The 20283-nt window shown below is 38.9% G+C and overlaps 2 protein-coding genes and 3 long non-coding RNA genes across 5 annotated transcripts in view; all 5 read right to left on the bottom strand.

Annotated features, from left to right (window-relative positions):
- Positions 1-1521: 1521 nt before the first annotated feature.
- LOC139708312 (uncharacterized) lies at positions 1522-2769 on the bottom strand. The gene is made up of 3 exons (XR_011709340.1): positions 2566-2769; positions 1888-2298; positions 1522-1537 (listed from the first exon to the last, which is right to left on the bottom strand). It is a non-coding gene; the product is annotated as an uncharacterized lncRNA (long non-coding RNA).
- An 851-nt stretch (positions 2770-3620) lies between these two features.
- LOC139708311 (uncharacterized) lies at positions 3621-5065 on the bottom strand. The gene is made up of 3 exons (XR_011709339.1): positions 4862-5065; positions 4184-4594; positions 3621-3843 (listed from the first exon to the last, which is right to left on the bottom strand). It is a non-coding gene; the product is annotated as an uncharacterized lncRNA (long non-coding RNA).
- Positions 5066-5955: 890 nt separating this feature from the next.
- LOC139708310 (uncharacterized) lies at positions 5956-7400 on the bottom strand. The gene is made up of 3 exons (XR_011709338.1): positions 7197-7400; positions 6519-6929; positions 5956-6178 (listed from the first exon to the last, which is right to left on the bottom strand). It is a non-coding gene; the product is annotated as an uncharacterized lncRNA (long non-coding RNA).
- An 841-nt stretch (positions 7401-8241) lies between these two features.
- Positions 8242-12079, bottom strand: LOC139708325 (uncharacterized). The gene is made up of 7 exons (XM_071620288.1): positions 11876-12079; positions 11198-11608; positions 10667-10855; positions 9905-9928; positions 9535-9699; positions 8857-9267; positions 8242-8516 (listed from the first exon to the last, which is right to left on the bottom strand). Exons 1-7 carry the CDS (start codon positions 12060-12062, stop codon positions 8257-8259), a joined length of 1647 nt encoding a protein of 548 aa, XP_071476389.1. The 5' UTR covers positions 12063-12079; the 3' UTR covers positions 8242-8256.
- Positions 12080-12201: 122 nt separating this feature from the next.
- Positions 12202-20283, bottom strand: part of LOC139708324 (uncharacterized) — a 32708-nt gene continuing 24626 nt past the window's right edge. Inside the window, exons 20-25 of the mRNA XM_071620287.1 lie at positions 19112-20114; positions 18384-18655; positions 16096-16273; positions 14976-15119; positions 13013-13201; positions 12202-12269 (exon numbers count right to left, since the gene is read on the bottom strand). Coding sequence (XP_071476388.1) covers positions 12217-12269; positions 13013-13201; positions 14976-15119; positions 16096-16273; positions 18384-18655; positions 19112-20114 — 1839 coding nt within the window. The 3' untranslated portion in view covers positions 12202-12216. The remainder of the gene's footprint in view (positions 12270-13012; positions 13202-14975; positions 15120-16095; positions 16274-18383; positions 18656-19111; positions 20115-20283) is intronic.

The following is a 20283-nucleotide window of genomic DNA, read 5'->3' as shown; positions in this document are numbered from 1 at the left end:
GAAAAGTACATGATGGAACAGGTTTATGTTAACGCGGAAAAACTTGTCTGACTGCCTTCTAATCAAAATGAAAATCCTTCAGGTTTAGAGTCTTGGGGACACAAGTCCGACAAAAAATGGAAGTGAAAAAAGTACCTGGCGTAGTAGATTTCCGGCCTTTCTGTAGTGATCGATGTAAACAGTTGTCTGAGTTGTAGTTGTTTGCTTCAGGAGTGGCAGTAGTTTTCCTCCACGACTGCTGTTTGTTTGCTCGGTTCCTGGAGCAGTAGTCGTTGTCGCTCGCGTGCGCGATTCTTGTTGTGGACTTCTGTTAATAAAGAAAAACGGACATGCACGTATCTGTCCACTTCATGGTTATGGACAGTTGAGAAAACACTTTTTTAAAGGACGATACCTATAGCGAAGAAATAGCTGAAAACCAGTTTGATCTTAAAGTAAATTAATTATATAGTGTTAACTGATTTTTCTGTCTTGCTACATGTTTAAGTCAAAAAAGGTTTACAATTTACAATTGCAGACTTAGACCCTACCTGACTGACCCAGAGTTTGTCGTTTCTGTAAAATGTTTGAGAGAAAAAAAAATGAGACCATTCTAGTTTATGGATCGACTACAGCCGTATGAGACAGAGCTGAAAATATCATATTGAAAGGACAAATTAAGTACTTTCCATGAGTTAGGTGATGATTTTATTGTTTTTGCATATGGTAATGTTTCGGAAATTCAAGTAGTAATTTTCAAAAAACAGTGGCCTCGCAAATGAAATGTAAAAGTTTTGGCATCAATACACTGCTAAAAAAAAAACACACCAAAAAAAAAAACAAAAATTTAGCGTTTTTGTCACTTGAATCTGGTATAAAGAGAGATTCCTGCCTCGAGTCATCTTTTTAGTTTTACTGGACTGTACAATTGAAATAAAAATTTGAGCATTAATGCTTGTTTAGCTTGCAAGTTTGTTTGAAATCCTTGAAGAGCCCTGTACAGTGAAGTTGTGTCATATCAAGTTTTGTTTTTGTTTTGTGTGTTTGGTTGTTTCTCTTCTTTTTGGTATTGAAATCTAGAAACGTATTTCTACGACATTAAATTTTTGAAGATATCCCATTTAAAACAAAAAATTTTCAGTTTAGGTCATCTGGGACTATATTGAAAAGATTTTGTTTCGTCAGTTTTGCGATTCCTTTGATTTGTAGAAAATCTATCACTGTGAAGAAGATGTTATATCCATTTTGTTTTATTTGGCATTGAAGCTAAAAATGATTTTCACAAGATTATTTTCTTCTTCTTTTTTTTTTGTAGAAAAGGCCTTTAATCCAAATATAAAAGAACAACAACAAGGGCTGTACCCATTGCTGTAGGACTGAGCAGGGGTAGTAGTAGAAAGAGTTGTGGTCTCCTCCTTCCTAGTAGTGCCCATCGGAGTTGTTTTGTGGTTACAGCTGTGGTGGTAGCTTCAGTTTACTGTAGTGGGTTTGGGACGTGCTGGCAGGTACACTTGTAGTGACAGCGGTTGTGGACTACTGTTGTTTTCCATGCTCGTTGCTGATTAATGAAAAAAAAAAAGAAACACCGGGAAATCCAAGATATGAAAGGAAACGTTACAGAATGTAAATTTTGAATTTGTTGCTAAAAAGTTGAGTGCACGGTTTAAGTTACCAGAATTAACGAGCGGACAGTAGGTATAGGACTATATGAAACGTATCAATTCAATAACACACAACTATTTTTTTCTGTCTCTGAATTGAGAGCACAGCAAATTTCATATGTAATAGACCGTGGAATATCAGCAACAATGGGGACATTCAACTCGATACAGTATAGATCGAATAAGAGAACAAGAGAGATGAGAAAGTAGGAATTAGTGAACCCAGAATAAAAGGAAACGAAATTACCTGTCTCAATACATCCTCTGAATGTCACCGTCAACTGCGAATCTGCCACGTTGTAGTCATCAGGAAGGATGATGTCAAAATAAACTTCATTCAAAGCAGTCAAATTTTCAAGCTCGTACATTCCTGGAGGCTGACCTTGTCCGGATTCAGCTGTGAAATTGCGTTCAACGGATCCAGTGCTCGACGACAGGACATCAATTGTGAGAATACTGGGAGGCGAGCCATTCGTTGTGGTTATGCTGACGGCTGATACCGTAATCGTCACTTCGGAGGTGTCATCCGTTGATTTGACAATGACTCTTACTTTCCTATTGGAAGTAGGTTCCTTCCAAAGGTTTGTTTCGTCGTTGTCCAGTAATACTTTTAATTTGGTATCAGGGTCCTCGCCATCCAGTGGTTTTCTGCAATCACCTGGAAAGTAAAAGAAAATAAGTTGTAGCGTAAAACTGTTTGGGAAACAGAATACCGTTGACTCGTACACAGAGCTACCAATATTTGTATTTATTCATTTGTCTAGTTTAGCAAACTGGCTCGTTGGATGTGGTGTAGCAGAAAGTACATGATGGAACAGGTTATGTTAACGCGGAAAACTTGTCTGACTGCCTTCTAATCAAATGAAATCCTTCAGGTTTAGAGTCTTGGGACACAAGTCCGACAAAAATGGAAGTGAAAAAGTACCTGGCGTAGTAGATTCCGGCCTTTCTGTAGTGATCGATGTAACAGTTGTCTGAGTTGTAGTTGTTGCTTCAGGAGTGGCAGTAGTTTCCTCCACGACTGCTGTTGTTTGCTCGGTTCCTGGAGCAGTAGTCGTTGTCGCTCGCGTTCGCGATCTTGTTGTGACTTCTGTTAATAAAGAAAACGACATGCACGTATCTGTCACTTCATGGTTATGACAGTTGAGAAACACTTTTTAAAGACGATACCTATAGCGAAGAATAGCTGAAACCAGTTTGATCTTAAAGTAATTATTATATAGTGTTAACTGATTTTCTGTCTTGCTACATGTTAAGTCAAAAAGGTTACAATTACAATGCAGACTTAGACCTACCTGACTGACCCAGAGTTGTCGTTTCTGTAAATGTTGAGAGAAAAAAATGAGACCATTCTAGTTATGGATCGACTACAGCCGTATGAGACAGAGCTGAAATATCATATTGAAAGACAAATTAAGTACTTTCCATGAGTTAGGTGATGATTTATTGTTTTGCATATGGTAATGTTCGGAAATTCAAGTAGTAATTTCAAAAACAGTGGCCTCGCAAATGAAATGTAAAGTTTGGCATCAATACACTGCTAAAAAAACACACCAAAAAAACAAAATTTAGCGTTTTGTCACTTGATCTGGTATAAAGAGAGATTCCTGCCTCGAGTCATCTTTTAGTTTACTGGACTGTACAATTGAAATAAAATTTGAGCATTAATGCTTGTTAGCTTGCAAGTTGTTTGAAATCATTGAAGAGCCTGTACAGTGAAGTTGTGTCATATCAAGTTTGTTTTTGTTTGTGTGTTTGGTTGTTCTCTTCTTTTTGGTATTGAATCTAGAACGTATTCTACGACATTAAATTTTGAAGATATCCCATTTAAACAAAAATTTCAGTTTAGGTCATCTGGACTATATTGAAAGATTTGTTCGTCAGTAGAAGATGTTATATCCATTTTGTTTATTTGGCATTGAAGCTAAAATGATTTCACAAGATTATTTCTTCTTCTTTTTTTTTGTAGAAAGGCCTTTAATCCAAATATAAAAGAACAACAACAAGGCTGTACCCATTGCTGTAGACTGAGCAGGGGTAGTAGTAGAAAGAGTTGTGGTCTCCTCCTTCCTAGTAGTGCCCATCGGAGTTGTTGTGGTTACAGCTGTGGTGGTAGCTTCAGTTACTGTAGTGGGTTTGGACGTGCTGGCAGGTACACTTGTAGTGACAACGGTTGTGACTACTGTTGTTTCCATGCTCGTTGCTGATTAATGAAAAAAAAAGAACACCGGGAATCCAAGATATGAAAGGAACGTTACAGAATGTAAATTTGAATTTGTTGCTAAAAAGTTGAGTGCACGGTTAAGTACCAGAATTAACGAGCGGACAGTAGGTATAGACTATATGAACGTATCAATTCAATAACACACAACTATTTTTTTCTGTCTCTGAATTGAGAGCACAGCAAATTTCATATGTAATAGACCGTGGAATATCAGCAACAATGGGGACATTCAACTCGATACAGTATAGATCGAATAAGAGAACAAGAGAGATGAGAAAGTAGGAATTAGTGAACCCAGAATAAAAGGAAACGAAATTACCTGTCTCAATACATCCTCTGAATGTCACCGTCAACTGCGAATCTGCCACGTTGTAGTCATCAGGAAGGATGATGTCAAAATAAACTTCATTCAAAGCAGTCAAATTTTCAAGCTCGTACATTCCTGGAGGCTGACCTTGTCCGGATTCAGCTGTGAAATTGCGTTCAACGGATCCAGTGCTCGACGACAGGACATCAATTGTGAGAATACTGGGAGGCGAGCCATTCGTTGTGGTTATGCTGACGGCTGATACCGTAATCGTCACTTCGGAGGTGTCATCCGTTGATTTGACAATGACTCTTACTTTCCTATTGGAAGTAGGTTCCTTCCAAAGGTTTGTTTCGTCGTTGTCCAGTAATACTTTTAATTTGGTATCAGGGTCCTCGCCATCCAGTGGTTTTCTGCAATCACCTGGAAAGTAAAAGAAAATAAGTTGTAGCGTAAAACTGTTTGGGAAACAGAATACCGTTGACTCGTACACAGAGCTACCAATATTTGTATTTATTCATTTGTCTAGTTTAGCAAACTGGCTCGTTGGATGTGGTGTAGCAGAAAGTACATGATGGAACAGGTTATGTTAACGCGGAAAACTTGTCTGACTGCCTTCTAATCAAATGAAATCCTTCAGGTTTAGAGTCTTGGGACACAAGTCCGACAAAAATGGAAGTGAAAAAGTACCTGGCGTAGTAGATTCCGGCCTTTCTGTAGTGATCGATGTAACAGTTGTCTGAGTTGTAGTTGTTGCTTCAGGAGTGGCAGTAGTTTCCTCCACGACTGCTGTTGTTTGCTCGGTTCCTGGAGCAGTAGTCGTTGTCGCTCGCGTTCGCGATCTTGTTGTGACTTCTGTTAATAAAGAAAACGACATGCACGTATCTGTCACTTCATGGTTATGACAGTTGAGAAACACTTTTTAAAGACGATACCTATAGCGAAGAATAGCTGAAACCAGTTTGATCTTAAAGTAATTATTATATAGTGTTAACTGATTTTCTGTCTTGCTACATGTTAAGTCAAAAAGGTTACAATTACAATGCAGACTTAGACCTACCTGACTGACCCAGAGTTGTCGTTTCTGTAAATGTTGAGAGAAAAAAATGAGACCATTCTAGTTATGGATCGACTACAGCCGTATGAGACAGAGCTGAAATATCATATTGAAAGACAAATTAAGTACTTTCCATGAGTTAGGTGATGATTTATTGTTTTGCATATGGTAATGTTCGGAAATTCAAGTAGTAATTTCAAAAACAGTGGCCTCGCAAATGAAATGTAAAGTTTGGCATCAATACACTGCTAAAAAAACACACCAAAAAAACAAAATTTAGCGTTTTGTCACTTGATCTGGTATAAAGAGAGATTCCTGCCTCGAGTCATCTTTTAGTTTACTGGACTGTACAATTGAAATAAAATTTGAGCATTAATGCTTGTTAGCTTGCAAGTTGTTTGAAATCCTTGAAGAGCCTGTACAGTGAAGTTGTGTCATATCAAGTTTGTTTTTGTTTGTGTGTTTGGTTGTTCTCTTCTTTTTGGTATTGAATCTAGAACGTATTCTACGACATTAAATTTTGAAGATATCCCATTTAAACAAAAATTTCAGTTTAGGTCATCTGGACTATATTGAAAGATTTGTTCGTCAGTTTGCGATTCCTTTGATTTGTAGAAAATCTATCACTGTGAAGAAGATGTTATATCCATTTTGTTTATTTGGCATTGAAGCTAAAATGATTTCACAAGATTATTTCTTCTTCTTTTTTTTTGTAGAAAGGCCTTTAATCCAAATATAAAAGAACAACAACAAGGCTGTACCCATTGCTGTAGACTGAGCAGGGGTAGTAGTAGAAAGAGTTGTGGTCTCCTCCTTCCTAGTAGTGCCCATCGGAGTTGTTGTGGTTACAGCTGTGGTGGTAGCTTCAGTTACTGTAGTGGGTTTGGACGTGCTGGCAGGTACACTTGTAGTGACAACGGTTGTGACTACTGTTGTTTCCATGCTCGTTGCTGATTAATGAAAAAAAAAGAACACCGGGAATCCAAGATATGAAAGGAACGTTACAGAATGTAAATTTGAATTTGTTGCTAAAAAGTTGAGTGCACGGTTAAGTACCAGAATTAACGAGCGGACAGTAGGTATAGACTATATGAACGTATCAATTCAATAACACACAACTATTTTTTTCTGTCTCTGAATTGAGAGCACAGCAAATTTCATATGTAATAGACCGTGGAATATCAGCAACAATGGGGACATTCAACTCGATACAGTATAGATCGAATAAGAGAACAAGAGAGATGAGAAAGTAGGAATTAGTGAACCCAGAATAAAAGGAAACGAAATTACCTGTCTCAATACATCCTCTGAATGTCACCGTCAACTGCGAATCTGCCACGTTGTAGTCATCAGGAAGGATGATGTCAAAATAAACTTCATTCAAAGCAGTCAAATTTTCAAGCTCGTACATTCCTGGAGGCTGACCTTGTCCGGATTCAGCTGTGAAATTGCGTTCAACGGATCCAGTGCTCGACGACAGGACATCAATTGTGAGAATACTGGGAGGCGAGCCATTCGTTGTGGTTATGCTGACGGCTGATACCGTAATCGTCACTTCGGAGGTGTCATCCGTTGATTTGACAATGACTCTTACTTTCCTATTGGAAGTAGGTTCCTTCCAAAGGTTTGTTTCGTCGTTGTCCAGTAATACTTTTAATTTGGTATCAGGGTCCTCGCCATCCAGTGGTTTTCTGCAATCACCTGGAAAGTAAAAGAAAATAAGTTGTAGCGTAAAACTGTTTGGGAAACAGAATACCGTTGACTCGTACACAGAGCTACCAATATTTGTATTTATTCATTTGTCTAGTTTAGCAAACTGGCTCGTTGGATGTGGTGTAGCAGAAAGTACATGATGGAACAGGTTATGTTAACGCGGAAAACTTGTCTGACTGCCTTCTAATCAAATGAAATCCTTCAGGTTTAGAGTCTTGGGACACAAGTCCGACAAAAATGGAAGTGAAAAAGTACCTGGCGTAGTAGATTCCGGCCTTTCTGTAGTGATCGATGTAACAGTTGTCTGAGTTGTAGTTGTTGCTTCAGGAGTGGCAGTAGTTTCCTCCACGACTGCTGTTGTTTGCTCGGTTCCTGGAGCAGTAGTCGTTGTCGCTCGCGTTCGCGATCTTGTTGTGACTTCTGTTAATAAAGAAAACGACATGCACGTATCTGTCACTTCATGGTTATGACAGTTGAGAAACACTTTTTAAAGACGATACCTATAGCGAAGAATAGCTGAAACCAGTTTGATCTTAAAGTAATTATTATATAGTGTTAACTGATTTTCTGTCTTGCTACATGTTAAGTCAAAAAGGTTACAAATACAATGCAGACTTAGACCTACCTGACTGACCCAGAGTTGTCGTTTCTGTAAATGTTGAGAGAAAAAAAAATGAGACCATTCTAGTTATGGATCGACTACAGCCGTATGAGACAGAGCTGAAATATCATATTGAAAGACAAATTAAGTACTTTCCATGAGTTAGGTGATGATTTATTGTTTTGCATATGGTAATGTTCGGAAATTCAAGTAGTAATTTCAAAAACAGTGGCCTCGCAAATGAAATGTAAAGTTTGGCATCAATACACTGCTAAAAAAAACACACCAAAAAAACAAAATTTAGCGTTTTGTCACTTGATCTGGTATAAAGAGAGATTCCTGCCTCGAGTCATCTTTTAGTTTACTGGACTGTGCAATTGAAATAAAATTTGAGCATTAATGCTTGTTAGCTTGCAAGTTGTTTGAAATCATTGAAGAGCCTGTACAGTGAAGTTGTGTCATATCAAGTTTGTTTTTGTTTGTGTGTTTGGTTGTTCTCTTCTTTTTGGTATTGAATCTAGAACGTATTCTACGACATTAAATTTTGAAGATATCCCATTTAAACAAAAATTTCAGTTTAGGTCATCTGGACTATATTGAAAGATTTGTTCGTCAGTTTGCGATTCCTTTGATTTGTAGAAAATCTATCACTGTGAAGAAGATGTTATATCCATTTTGTTTATTTGGCATTGAAGCTAAAATGATTTCACAAGATTATTTCTTCTTCTTTTTTTTTGTAGAAAGGCCTTTAATCCAAATATAAAAGAACAACAACAAGGCTGTACCCATTGCTGTAGACTGAGCAGGGGTAGTAGTAGAAAGAGTTGTGGTCTCCTCCTTCCTAGTAGTGCCCATCGGAGTTGTTGTGGTTACAGCTGTGGTGGTAGCTTCAGTTACTGTAGTGGGTTTGGACGTGCTGGCAGGTACACTTGTAGTGACAACGGTTGTGACTACTGTTGTTTCCATGCTCGTTGCTGATTAATGAAAAAAAAAGAACACCGGGAATCCAAGATATGAAAGGAACGTTACAGAATGTAAATTTGAATTTGTTGCTAAAAAGTTGAGTGCACGGTTAAGTACCAGAATTAACGAGCGGACAGTATGTATAGACTATATGAACGTATCAATTCAATAACACACAACTATTTTTTTCTGTCTCTGAATTGAGAGCACAGCAAATTTCATATGTAATAGACCGTGGAATATCAGCAACAATGGGGACATTCAACTCGATACAGTATAGATCGAATAAGAGAACAAGAGAGATGAGAAAGTAGGAATTAGTGAACCCAGAATAAAAGGAAACGAAATTACCTGTCTCAATACATCCTCTGAATGTCACCGTCAACTGCGAATCTGCCACGTTGTAGTCATCAGGAAGGATGATGTCAAAATAAACTTCATTCAAAGCAGTCAAATTTTCAAGCTCGTACATTCCTGGAGGCTGACCTTGTCCGGATTCAGCTGTAAAATTGCGTTCAACGGATCCAGTGCTCGACGACAGGACATCAATTGTGAGAATACTGGGAGGCGAGCCATTCGTTGTGGTTATGCTGACGGCTGATACCGTAATCGTCACTTCGGAGGTGTCATCCGTTGATTTGACAATGACTCTTACTTTCCTATTGGAAGTAGGTTCCTTCCAAAGGTTTGTTTCGTCGTTGTCCAGTAATACTTTTAATTTGGTATCAGGGTCCTCGCCATCCAGTGGTTTTCTGCAATCACCTGGAAAGTAAAAGAAAATAAGTTGTAGCGTAAAACTGTTTGGGAAACAGAATACCGTTGACTCGTACACAGAGCTACCAATATTTGTATTTATTCATTTGTCTAGTTTAGCAAACTGGCTCGTTGGATGTGGTGTAGCAGAAAGTACATGATGGAACAGGTTATGTTAACGCGGAAAACTTGTCTGACTGCCTTCTAATCAAATGAAATCCTTCAGGTTTAGAGTCTTGGGACACAAGTCCGACAAAAATGGAAGTGAAAAAGTACCTGGCGTAGTAGATTCCGGCCTTTCTGTAGTGATCGATGTAACAGTTGTCTGAGTTGTAGTTGTTGCTTCAGGAGTGGCAGTAGTTTCCTCCACGACTGCTGTTGTTTGCTCGGTTCCTGGAGCAGTAGTCGTTGTCGCTCGCGTTCGCGATCTTGTTGTGACTTCTGTTAATAAAGAAAACGACATGCACGTATCTGTCACTTCATGGTTATGACAGTTGAGAAACACTTTTTAAAGACGATACCTATAGCGAAGAATAGCTGAAACCAGTTTGATCTTAAAGTAATTATTATATAGTGTTAACTGATTTTCTGTCTTGCTACATGTTAAGTCAAAAAGGTTACAAATACAATGCAGACTTAGACCTACCTGACTGACCCAGAGTTGACGTTTCTGTAAATGTTGAGAGAAAAAAAAATGAGACCATTCTAGTTATGGATCGACTACAGCCGTATGAGACAGAGCTGAAATATCATATTGAAAGACAAATTAAGTACTTTCCATGAGTTAGGTGATGATTTATTGTTTTGCATATGGTAATGTTCGGAAATTCAAGTAGTAATTTCAAAAACAATGGCCTCGCAAATGAAATGTAAAGTTTGGCATCAATACACTGCTAAAAAAAACACACCAAAAAAAAACAAAATTTAGCGTTTTGTCACTTGATCTGGTATAAAGAGAGATTCCTGCCTCGAGTCATCTTTTAGTTTACTGGACTGTGCAATTGAAATAAAATTTGAGCATTAATGCTTGTTAGCTTGCAAGTTGTTTGAAATCCTTGAAGAGCCTGTACAGTGAAGTTGTGTCATATCAAGTTTGTTTTTGTTTGTGTGTTTGGTTGTTCTCTTCTTTTTGGTATTGAATCTAGAACGTATTCTACGACATTAAATTTTGAAGATATCCCATTTAAACAAAAATTTCAGTTTAGGTCATCTGGACTATATTGAAAGATTTGTTCGTCAGTTTGCGATTCCTTTGATTTGTAGAAAATCTATCACTGTGAAGAAGATGTTATATCCATTTTGTTTATTTGGCATTGAAGCTAAAATGATTTCACAAGATTATTTCTTCTTCTTTTTTTTGTAGAAAGGCCTTTAATCCAAATATAAAAGAACAACAACAAGGCTGTACCCATTGCTGTAGACTGAGCAGGGGTAGTAGTAGAAAGAGTTGTGGTCTCCTCCTTCCTAGTAGTGCCCATCGGAGTTGTTGTGGTTACAGCTGTGGTGGTAGCTTCAGTTACTGTAGTGGGTTTGGACGTGCTGGCAGGTACACTTGTAGTGACAACGGTTGTGACTACTGTTGTTTCCATGCTCGTTGCTGATTAATGAAAAAAAAAAAGAACACCGGGAATCCAAGATATGAAAGGAACGTTACAGAATGTAAATTTGAATTTGTTGCTAAAAAGTTGAGTGCACGGTTAAGTACCAGAATTAACGAGCGGACAGTATGTATAGACTATATGAACGTATCAATTCAATAACACACAACTATTTTTTTCTGTCTCTGAATTGAGAGCACAGCAAATTTCATATGTAATAGACCGTGGAATATCAGCAACAATGGGGACATTCAACTCGATACAGTATAGATCGAATAAGAGAACAAGAGAGATGAGAAAGTAGGAATTAGTGAACCCAGAATAAAAGGAAACGAAATTACCTGTCTCAATACATCCTCTGAATGTCACCGTCAACTGCGAATCTGCCACGTTGTAGTCATCAGGAAGGATGATGTCAAAATAAACTTCATTCAAAGCAGTCAAATTTTCAAGCTCGTACATTCCTGGAGGCTGACCTTGTCCGGATTCAGCTGTAAAATTGCGTTCAACGGATCCAGTGCTCGACGACAGGACATCAATTGTGAGAATACTGGGAGGCGAGCCATTCGTTGTGGTTATGCTGACGGCTGATACCGTAATCGTCACTTCGGAGGTGTCATCCGTTGATTTGACAATGACTCTTACTTTCCTATTGGAAGTAGGTTCCTTCCAAAGGTTTGTTTCGTCGTTGTCCAGTAATACTTTTAATTTGGTATCAGGGTCCTCGCCATCCAGTGGTTTTCTGCAATCACCTGGAAAGTAAAAGAAAATAAGTTGTAGCGTAAAACTGTTTGGGAAACAGAATACCGTTGACTCGTACACAGAGCTACCAATATTTGTATTTATTCATTTGTCTAGTTTAGCAAACTGGCTCGTTGGATGTGGTGTAGCAGAAAGTACATGATGGAACAGGTTATGTTAACGCGGAAAACTTGTCTGACTGCCTTCTAATCAAATGAAATCCTTCAGGTTTAGAGTCTTGGGACACAAGTCCGACAAAAATGGAAGTGAAAAAGTACCTGGCGTAGTAGATTCCGGCCTTTCTGTAGTGATCGATGTAACAGTTGTCTGAGTTGTAGTTGTTGCTTCAGGAGTGGCAGTAGTTTCCTCCACGACTGCTGTTGTTTGCTCGGTTCCTGGAGCAGTAGTCGTTGTCGCTCGCGTTCGCGATCTTGTTGTGACTTCTGTTAATAAAGAAAACGACATGCACGTATCTGTCACTTCATGGTTATGACAGTTGAGAAACACTTTTTAAAGACGATACCTATAGCGAAGAATAGCTGAAACCAGTTTGATCTTAAAGTAATTATTATATAGTGTTAACTGATTTTCTGTCTTGCTACATGTTAAGTCAAAAAGGTTACAAATACAATGCAGACTTAGACCTACCTGACTGACCCAGAGTTGTCGTTTCTGTAAATGTTGAGAAAAAAAAATGAGACCATTCTAGTTACGGATCGATTACAGTCGTATCAGAGAGAGCTGAAATATCTTATTGAAAGACAAATTAAGTACTCTCCATGACTTAGGTGATGATTTATTGTTTTGCATATCTTAATGTTCGGAAATTCAAGATGTAATTTCAAAAACAGTGTCCTCGCAAATGAAATGTAAGGTTTGGCATCAATACACTGCTAAAAAAAAACAACACCCAAAAAACAAAGTTTAGCGTCTTGTCACTTTATCTGGTCAAGAGAGAGATTCCTGCTTCGAGTCATGTTTTAGTTTACTGGACTGTGCAATTGAAATAAAATTTGAGCATTAATGCTTGTTAGCTTGCACATCGTTTGAAATTCGTGAAGATCCTGTGCAGTGAAGTTGTGTCATATCAAGTTTGTTTTTGTTTGTGTGTTTGTTTGTTCTCTTCTTTTTGGTATTGCATCTAGAACGTATTCTACGATATCAAATTTTGAAGATATCCCATTTAAACAAAATGTTATGTTTTGGTCATCTGGACTATATTGAAAGAATGAAGGTTGTATTTGTTCGTCAGTTTGCGATTCCTTTGATTTGTAGAAAATCTATCACTGTGAAGAAGGTGTTATATCCATTTTGTTTAATTGGCATTGCAGTTAAAATGATTTCACGAGATGATTCTTTTTTTTTTGTAGAAAGGCCATTAATCCAAATATAAAAGAACAACAACAAGGCTGTACCCATTGCTGCAGTCTGAGTAGGGGTAGTGGTGGAAAGAGTTGTGGTCTCCTCCGTCTTAGTAGTACCCATCGGAGTTGTTGTGGTTACAGCTGTGGTGGTAGCTTCAGTGACTGTAGTGGGTTTGGACGTGCTGGTAGGTACACTTGTAGTGACAACGGTTGTGACTACTGTTGTTTCCATGCTCGTTGCTGATTAATGAAAGAAAAAGAACACCGGAAATCCAAGATATGAAAGGAACGTTACAGAATATGAATTGTAAATTTGTTGATAAAAAGTTGAGTGCACGGTTAAGTATCAGAAGTAACCAAAAAGTAACCAAAAAAGTGGAAAGTAAAAGAAAAGAATTCGTAGCTTAAAACTGTTTGGGAAACAGAATACCGTTGACTCGCACACAGAGCTATCAACATTTGTATTTATCTAGTTATTTGTATTTCCATCGAAAGTAGGTTCCGTCCAAAGATTTGCTTCATTGTCGTCAAGTAAAACGTGTAATTTAGTATCGAGTCTCACAATCCAGTGGTTCTCTGCAAGCGCCTGGTGATTATAAAGATATGTCATGGATGTTTACATTTATGGCCACTAATGATATTGAAAGAAAAGTGTTTGGTAGTTCTGCTATCTTAGAGTCGTCTGCCAAAAAGATCCCCCTAGTTATACGCGAGGTGTTGCTGTTTGAAAGAAAACTGTCCAAATAGTTCACCCAAAGATTGCTGAAGTTCAAATCTGAAAATACAAAATCTTTCTCGCGTGAGAGAGGGATACCCCCTCCCATACCCTATCCCTTTCGGTCATTTCTACCTAGTACACTTTTAGATTGACAGATTTCCGAATATCTCATCAAATGTTTGCTCCAGATCTGTCGCTTCCGTCTAAAAAATGCAAAAGTTCCGTCGGGTGGGTGGGAAGGGATATGGAGATACTTTCAATTAACCCTATTTTCTACCGCTTGGTTTCCCTCCATAGATATAGTGCACTTCTGGGACCGACAGTTTTCCGAATTCCATCAAAAAATGTGTTTACGAGATGTTTTCATTTGATTCTAAAAATGCAAAAGTTTCCTCGTATGCAGAGGCGTCGATTCTTGAGGTCTAGGGGGCAAACATGTCATTTTGCTCCCCCAGTAAATCCACGTATATAGTTATTTAGATCCGTTTGACAGGACATTCCTGTGAAAACAACGGAGAGTTCTAGTTTCGTGACATGTACGAGTCACTTTGTTCAGCTCTATGCGACCCGTCCGGCTGGCATCCATCACGGATAAATGCTCGCCTGTGTCGGTCAGAGCTGAAGAAACAATCCAGACGAGACATGAAACAGTTACACTCAGTAGTGTTCACATAGGTAGTCCTGTCAAGCAGATGTGATTACGGGTCGTTGTCGCACTATATATGAATAAATATCTGCACCGATATATCTTGATATAAACAAGTTGAGACATTGGTAAACATATAGCAAACGTCTGTGAATCGTAGAGTTCAATGCTGTTTTTGTTTCCCCTCGAATCAGTGATATCATTGGCATCCACATAAATGCGATAAGAGATGATAGCAAAAACTGAGAAGCCTGGACTGGCCTATGTACAAATCCTCACGATAATTGTTCTTTTTTTCTTTTGATGTGAAATCAGAATGGTGGAGCTGCGCATTTCGCGAGGAGTATTTGTTGTGGCATATTTACTGAACTGTGGCGAGTTCTTTCTTTCTTTCTTTCCTTCTTTCCTTCTTTCTTTCTTTCTTTCTTTCTTTTGTCCTTTCTTCGGGGAGGTTGGATGAGCTGGATGTTATTGGTGGAGAAGACAAATTTTGATATCTAAATAATCAGTTTTTGATATCTAAATCAGTCTACCAAAACACGATATGGAGTTTGACGGATACGGCTTTCAAACATAAGTATTCAAGTCTGAGTGTATGAAATTAGTATCGGCATTTTGTCTCGTTTTGACTTTAGATTGAAGGATATTACCTGGTGTTGTAGGGACCATGACCTCCCCTGTTGTAGGTGTAAACGTAGAATATTTTGTCGTTTCCTCCTCCTGTACTCGTGTAGTCTCCGTCATGGTTGGTGTGACGATAGTTGTGATCCTTTCCGTCGGCGTGGTAGTATGTCCTGTAGAATGTTTGAAGTACCGAATTTCATCAGAATATCATCACCCGTCGAGTAATACATACTTACACATTGTACATATGATTATACATATACATATACATGCACATATATACATGCATACATACTACATATGTGTAAATAACGTGACATTCAACATTCCGGCATAGAAGAGAGCGTAGAAAATATTGCCAATTACATAATTATGTCTTTGTTTATGGTGATCATAATACTTGTACGCTTTAGTCCGCCACGCGACGCAGCGTGTTTTTACTCTCCGGGTCTTCACTGACATATACAAGTACCTATACGTATAAAAGCACCCTTTTAGTCTTCCCTCGTCATTTTCTTCCAATATTTTGCATTTCTTTGACCAATATTTGTTAGCGTGTGACATTCGCCTTTTCTCAATGACTAGAACTACGCACATCAAATCGAGGATCGTACTTTCAGAAAGCAGCACATGCATGTCGTCACGCTAATTATCACTTAACCAGTGCCCGCGTTGGAATTTCAGAAAAAGGTTTGCATATCTAAATGCGTCAGAGTTTCTTCTACAATGTGGAGGTAAAACCTCATTTTCGGTATTTAATACCCTAAGGGCCCTTTTCTCCCGTCACGGCCCAATTATACATTTATGTCTCAGAGCGTTTGCGTGACCGTAGTACTGAAATGTTTAAAAATACAGAAACACTGTTGATCGTTCGAGAGTTTGTGAAAGATTGCAGTCATTCCTTGCTTTAGAGGGTTTCCCCTCATGATTACACTGAATGCTATCTACTTCATTACCCAATATCATTACGGCCGATATGAATGACATGCTTTCAAACAATTTCAAGTGCGTGGTCTACCATACTTATACTATCACCATCACTATCATCATATTTTTCTATCAAAATGTATTGCTTTATCATGAATAGAGATACATCCCGTGACATCCAAATGTGACAAATTGGCAGTCAGAAATCATTCTGCTTACCGACAATGCAGCCCTTGAAATCAAAGGTAAAGTAGACAGCGTTTGCTGTATTGTCCAGCGCGGTGACAGTAATCCAGAATTCCGCAATGTCTGTCACTTGCATCATGGTTTCAGGAAGCTCCACGTTCCAGGGACTACTGCTATCGCCACTCGTCTGTAGCTGGAAGTCCAGTGAACCCTGCCAATGACAACAGCAACAACAACACCACCACACACAATTCGTTAAGTATAATTGTAAAGAGTTAGGTCGGAAAACAGGCTAAAGGCCACCGCAAACTACACGACTTTCGATCGCACGACTGACCAACTTTGGATCTGAAATAAACAAGCGTGTATATTCTGAGAATATTCTGATATATTTCAGTTCTAAAGTCGGTCAGTCGTGCTACCGAAGGTCGTGTAGTGTGCGGTTTAAGTGTCATTGTCAAACAAATTAAAGTAGGTCAACCACCATTTCAAGCAGAATAAAACCTTTCCAGCGACACCTCACTTGTTACATACCCAATTATTTTCTTGAAGGTGAGATTGAAAACACCTATGTTTTCTTAATATTTTCTTTTATTGCAGCTTTGATCTCAGATTTCTCATATTAACACAAATCAACCTCTTCTTATGAGGGTCTGTCGTCACAAGTTGCAGGGCCGATGAAATGCGTCAAAGTGCTCCGCAGTACTGGATTCTTTGTTTGCACCCGCCTGATCTGCGGAGTGATATCTGTTACACAATGATGGTATGTATTCATTGTTAGCATGGAGAATACCACTATCAGACAGAAGTCACATTGAACTCTATGGGATGTGCAGCCACGTGACCGTGCCTCACAAAATCAACAAAACGTGGCAGGCCCTTATTTTGCGTGAGGATTCATTAAGGTGAAACGGGCCAACCCCGTCAATCTTGACTTTTTTATATTTTCTGAAAGAGCAATTATTCTATCATAAAACAAAAGGGAATTTGTGTTTTAGCAGTTTTTGTAGAACACATTTTTTTTTTTTTTTTTGTAGGATAATGTGATCAGGGCCCCGTTTCATAAAACTTGTCATCAGTGACAAGTTGTCATAGTTGTGATAAGCTACTGAAATCCTTGCATCTGATTGGCTGAGAGCAAATTTGTCATAGAAATGTGGCAGTTTTATGAAACGGGTCCCTGGTATGTCTTAGAGGCACCTTTTAATTTTGTAGAAACCCTTTACACACTCTTTATTCTCAAATCTTATAATTTTTGAAGGGATGGTGCTACTGCTTTGAAATTCATGGAATGGATCCATGGATAGAATGTGTTAATAGAGCATTCTCAATCTTCAGGATAATCGGATAAATCCTTCACTGTTGTTTATATGGACTTTTATATACCATGTTTTTGCCCCATTCATTGCACAGAGCACGGCTTGGTAAGATTAAGTGATTGGATAGACCCTATACATAAGAGCCTCTTTTGTTTCATTACTCAGTTTTCTAGAGAGTGTGCTTTCTTCTCAAGATTTAGATAGTTTAGGAAAGTCCATTTCAATCGAGTTATACATCAGTCAAAGCTTACAGTGTGCTCTTTTAGAATCTGCCCTTAGCTAAATATCCATGTCTGGCGACTTTTTGTCTATTTTGTGGTGCTGAGTCACATATACAAATGGTGTGGTAAAAAAAAAGTACTAAAAGAAAAAGGTGGTACGTACTGAAGGAATTAATCGATAAAGTTAAGATGTACTGACAGCATTTGAATGCCCCTACACGTGTTTATTCGTACAAAGCAGGCACTTTCCCAAGTAAATTAGTCCAATCCTTTCTACAGGTTAATCATTTCTATTGCTTATTGTTTCATAGGGTCTATTTTGTAACTAAATTTAAGCATACTGTTCCAGCAAAAGATTGGGCCCAGCATTTGTTTGAAGTGGAGGGAAGTACATGTCGTAGAGTCAAAGGGAAGACAAGTTATGAGAGCAGATGCAAAAAAGAATGATGCAGGGAAGAATATCTTACTGACATGCTCATTAAGAAAAACTGTAATATTTGTATAACAACAAACGGTTCTAGGACAAGTACCCCTGGGCTATTATCCCAGACCCTTCTACCGACCTTAACTCTAATCCTAATCCTGAACCTAATCCTAATCCTAACCAAATTTCTAAGGCAACAAGAACCCTCTTTCTTTTTCATCCTTTTCTTGCACCAAGCGGCAGAACGTATTGACATAAATTCGCATATATCCTTGTACATTTAGGAAAGCTTAATCACGTTCGTGGTTGTGAACATCGAGACAAGAATAGACAGGCAAGAACACGGGTCAAACTCACGTCGGCACGCTGTACGGGATTCAGCGATTGCTGTCCGGATTGTCGATACTGCAGTCGTATCGTGACGCCCGTGATTGAGTTCCTTTGATCGCCGATGACCACTGACGACACTGTGACAGGTGTGCTAAAGGTGACCATTAGACTCATCGGAAGCTGGCCAGTGGGATTCAGTACGTTCCATACGTTGCCCCACATGACTAAACCAACCTCGTTAACGGGCGTCATGACGATGCTGACGTCACTTATGTCACTGAGAGGTTCGTCGCAGATGCCTGGCAGTCGCAAGAGAATTGGAAAAGAAGAAGAAAAAAAATGCTGATTGTGTAATCTTAACCCAAGCAAGGCAACGTCATCCAAAATAATTCCAGCGTGAAAATCCTACTATCTCAAGTACATACAATTGTTCTCTGAGTACTCTTATTCACTGATCAGGAACCCATTACCTAGACAAGTGACAAATTAGATTCATAGATTGCATTCTCATAATTCTAACGTCTTATGTGTTATCTCTACTGTTTTATTATAAAATATCGACGAGATAGAAATGACGAAGATATTGTGGTAGTACATTTGTAAAGTAATAAGAACAGCGGTTGCCGTAATCATCACAATAAGACATAGTGAATACAATCATTATGACAATATGGATGGTAAGAGTAAAAGCAATGTAAACAAAATTCATGACTCTTGTAACATTCAGTATATAGCGACAGCAGCGGTAAACTTACCTGGTGTTGTCAGTCGCGTAGTGGTGGCGATGGTTGTGGCCGCAGTAGTCGGCATTGTTGTTACAGACGTTGTAGTGGGCATAGGCGTGGTAGTTACACGTCTGGTCATTGTTGTTGGAATGACCGTTGTTGTACCAACTGAAGGTAGTGTTGTTGTTTCAAATACCCTTGTAGTTGCAGCTGTTGTTGGTATTCCTCTTGTTGTTATGATTTCTGGTGTCGTTTCAACTCTTGGGAACGTTGTTTCAACTGTCTTTGTAGTTTTAACCGTTGGCGGTGTGGTTAGTACTGCCGTTGTAGTTTTCACCTCGGGCGTTGGCGTTGTAAAAGCCGTTGTAGTTACACCCACCGTTCCTTCCGTTGTTCCCAGTGTTGTGGTTGGAATATGCTTTGTCTGCTTTTTGGGCTCTGTGGGGTTGGCCGGTCTTGGTAGGGTTGTGATAGCTGGAGCTGCAGTTGTAGTCAAAACAGTAGATGGAACTATCGTGGAAGACTGGAACAGCTTAGTAGTCGGCGAGATAGTTGTTGTCTTGCCAACCGTCTCAGTGGTTGGAACTGTCGTGATCGTTGTCGGTATGGGTGACGTCACCGAAGGGATTCTGGAAGTTTCTCGGGCGCGTGTGGTTGGTAGCGGTGATGTAACAGGTGCAGGGGTGGTCGTCATTTTTTCTTCAGTGACTCTCTCCGTTACTGTTGTCAAAACATTCGACGTTGGGGTTGCGGCCGTAGACACCGAGACCCGAGTTGTAACACTTGTCACCTTCGGGCCCTCAGTTGTCGTTACAGAGTGAGTAGAAGTGGTTGGTGCCAAAGTTGTAGCCAATTTTGTCGTAACGGGTAATTTTGTTGTCTCGACTGTAGTGACAGTGGTAGTCATCGTAGTAGTTGGTCCCTCAGTTGAATGCTCTGTCGTAGCCTTCGTTGTAATGGTCTCTGTGGTGGTGGTAACCTCTTCTCTGCATTCGCAGCACTTGCCTTCCGTGTTGTCCAAAACCAGTCCATTCTAATTCAAAGACATAATCAAGTTTATTGTAATATATATTCAAGAATGGATGGAACTAAACTTCTATTTGGAACGTCGACCGTCATTTGAATATTATGAAAAACGCAATTCTTCAAATATACCATTAATATTTCATTATGTCTACGAAGGGAACTAAAAATCAATTTTG

Source organism: Diadema antillarum, unplaced genomic scaffold (assembly GCF_040938485.1).
Source record: "Diadema antillarum isolate AM-2024a unplaced genomic scaffold, OU_Dant_1.0 seq00001325_RagTag, whole genome shotgun sequence".
Taxonomy (NCBI): domain Eukaryota; kingdom Metazoa; phylum Echinodermata; class Echinoidea; order Diadematoida; family Diadematidae; genus Diadema; species Diadema antillarum.
Note: the sequence above shows the minus strand (reverse complement) of the source record. Positions and strands in the feature narration are given on the sequence as shown.

What these genes read in the sequence shown, in the direction of transcription:
- LOC139708325 (XM_071620288.1), bottom strand. Translation starts at nt 12,062, where the DNA reads ATGTCGTTTTCTTTATTAACAGAAGTCACAACAAGATCGCGAACGCGA. An exon ending in GCCGGAATCTACTACGCCAG is followed by an intron (nt 11,609 to 11,875) that starts GTACTTTTTCAC and finishes TTTACTTTCCAG; the next exon opens with GTGATTGCAGAAAACCACTG. An exon ending in CAGAGGATGTATTGAGACAG is followed by an intron (nt 8,517 to 8,856) that starts GTAATTTCGTTT and finishes TTCATTAATCAG; the next exon opens with CAACGAGCATGGAAACAACA.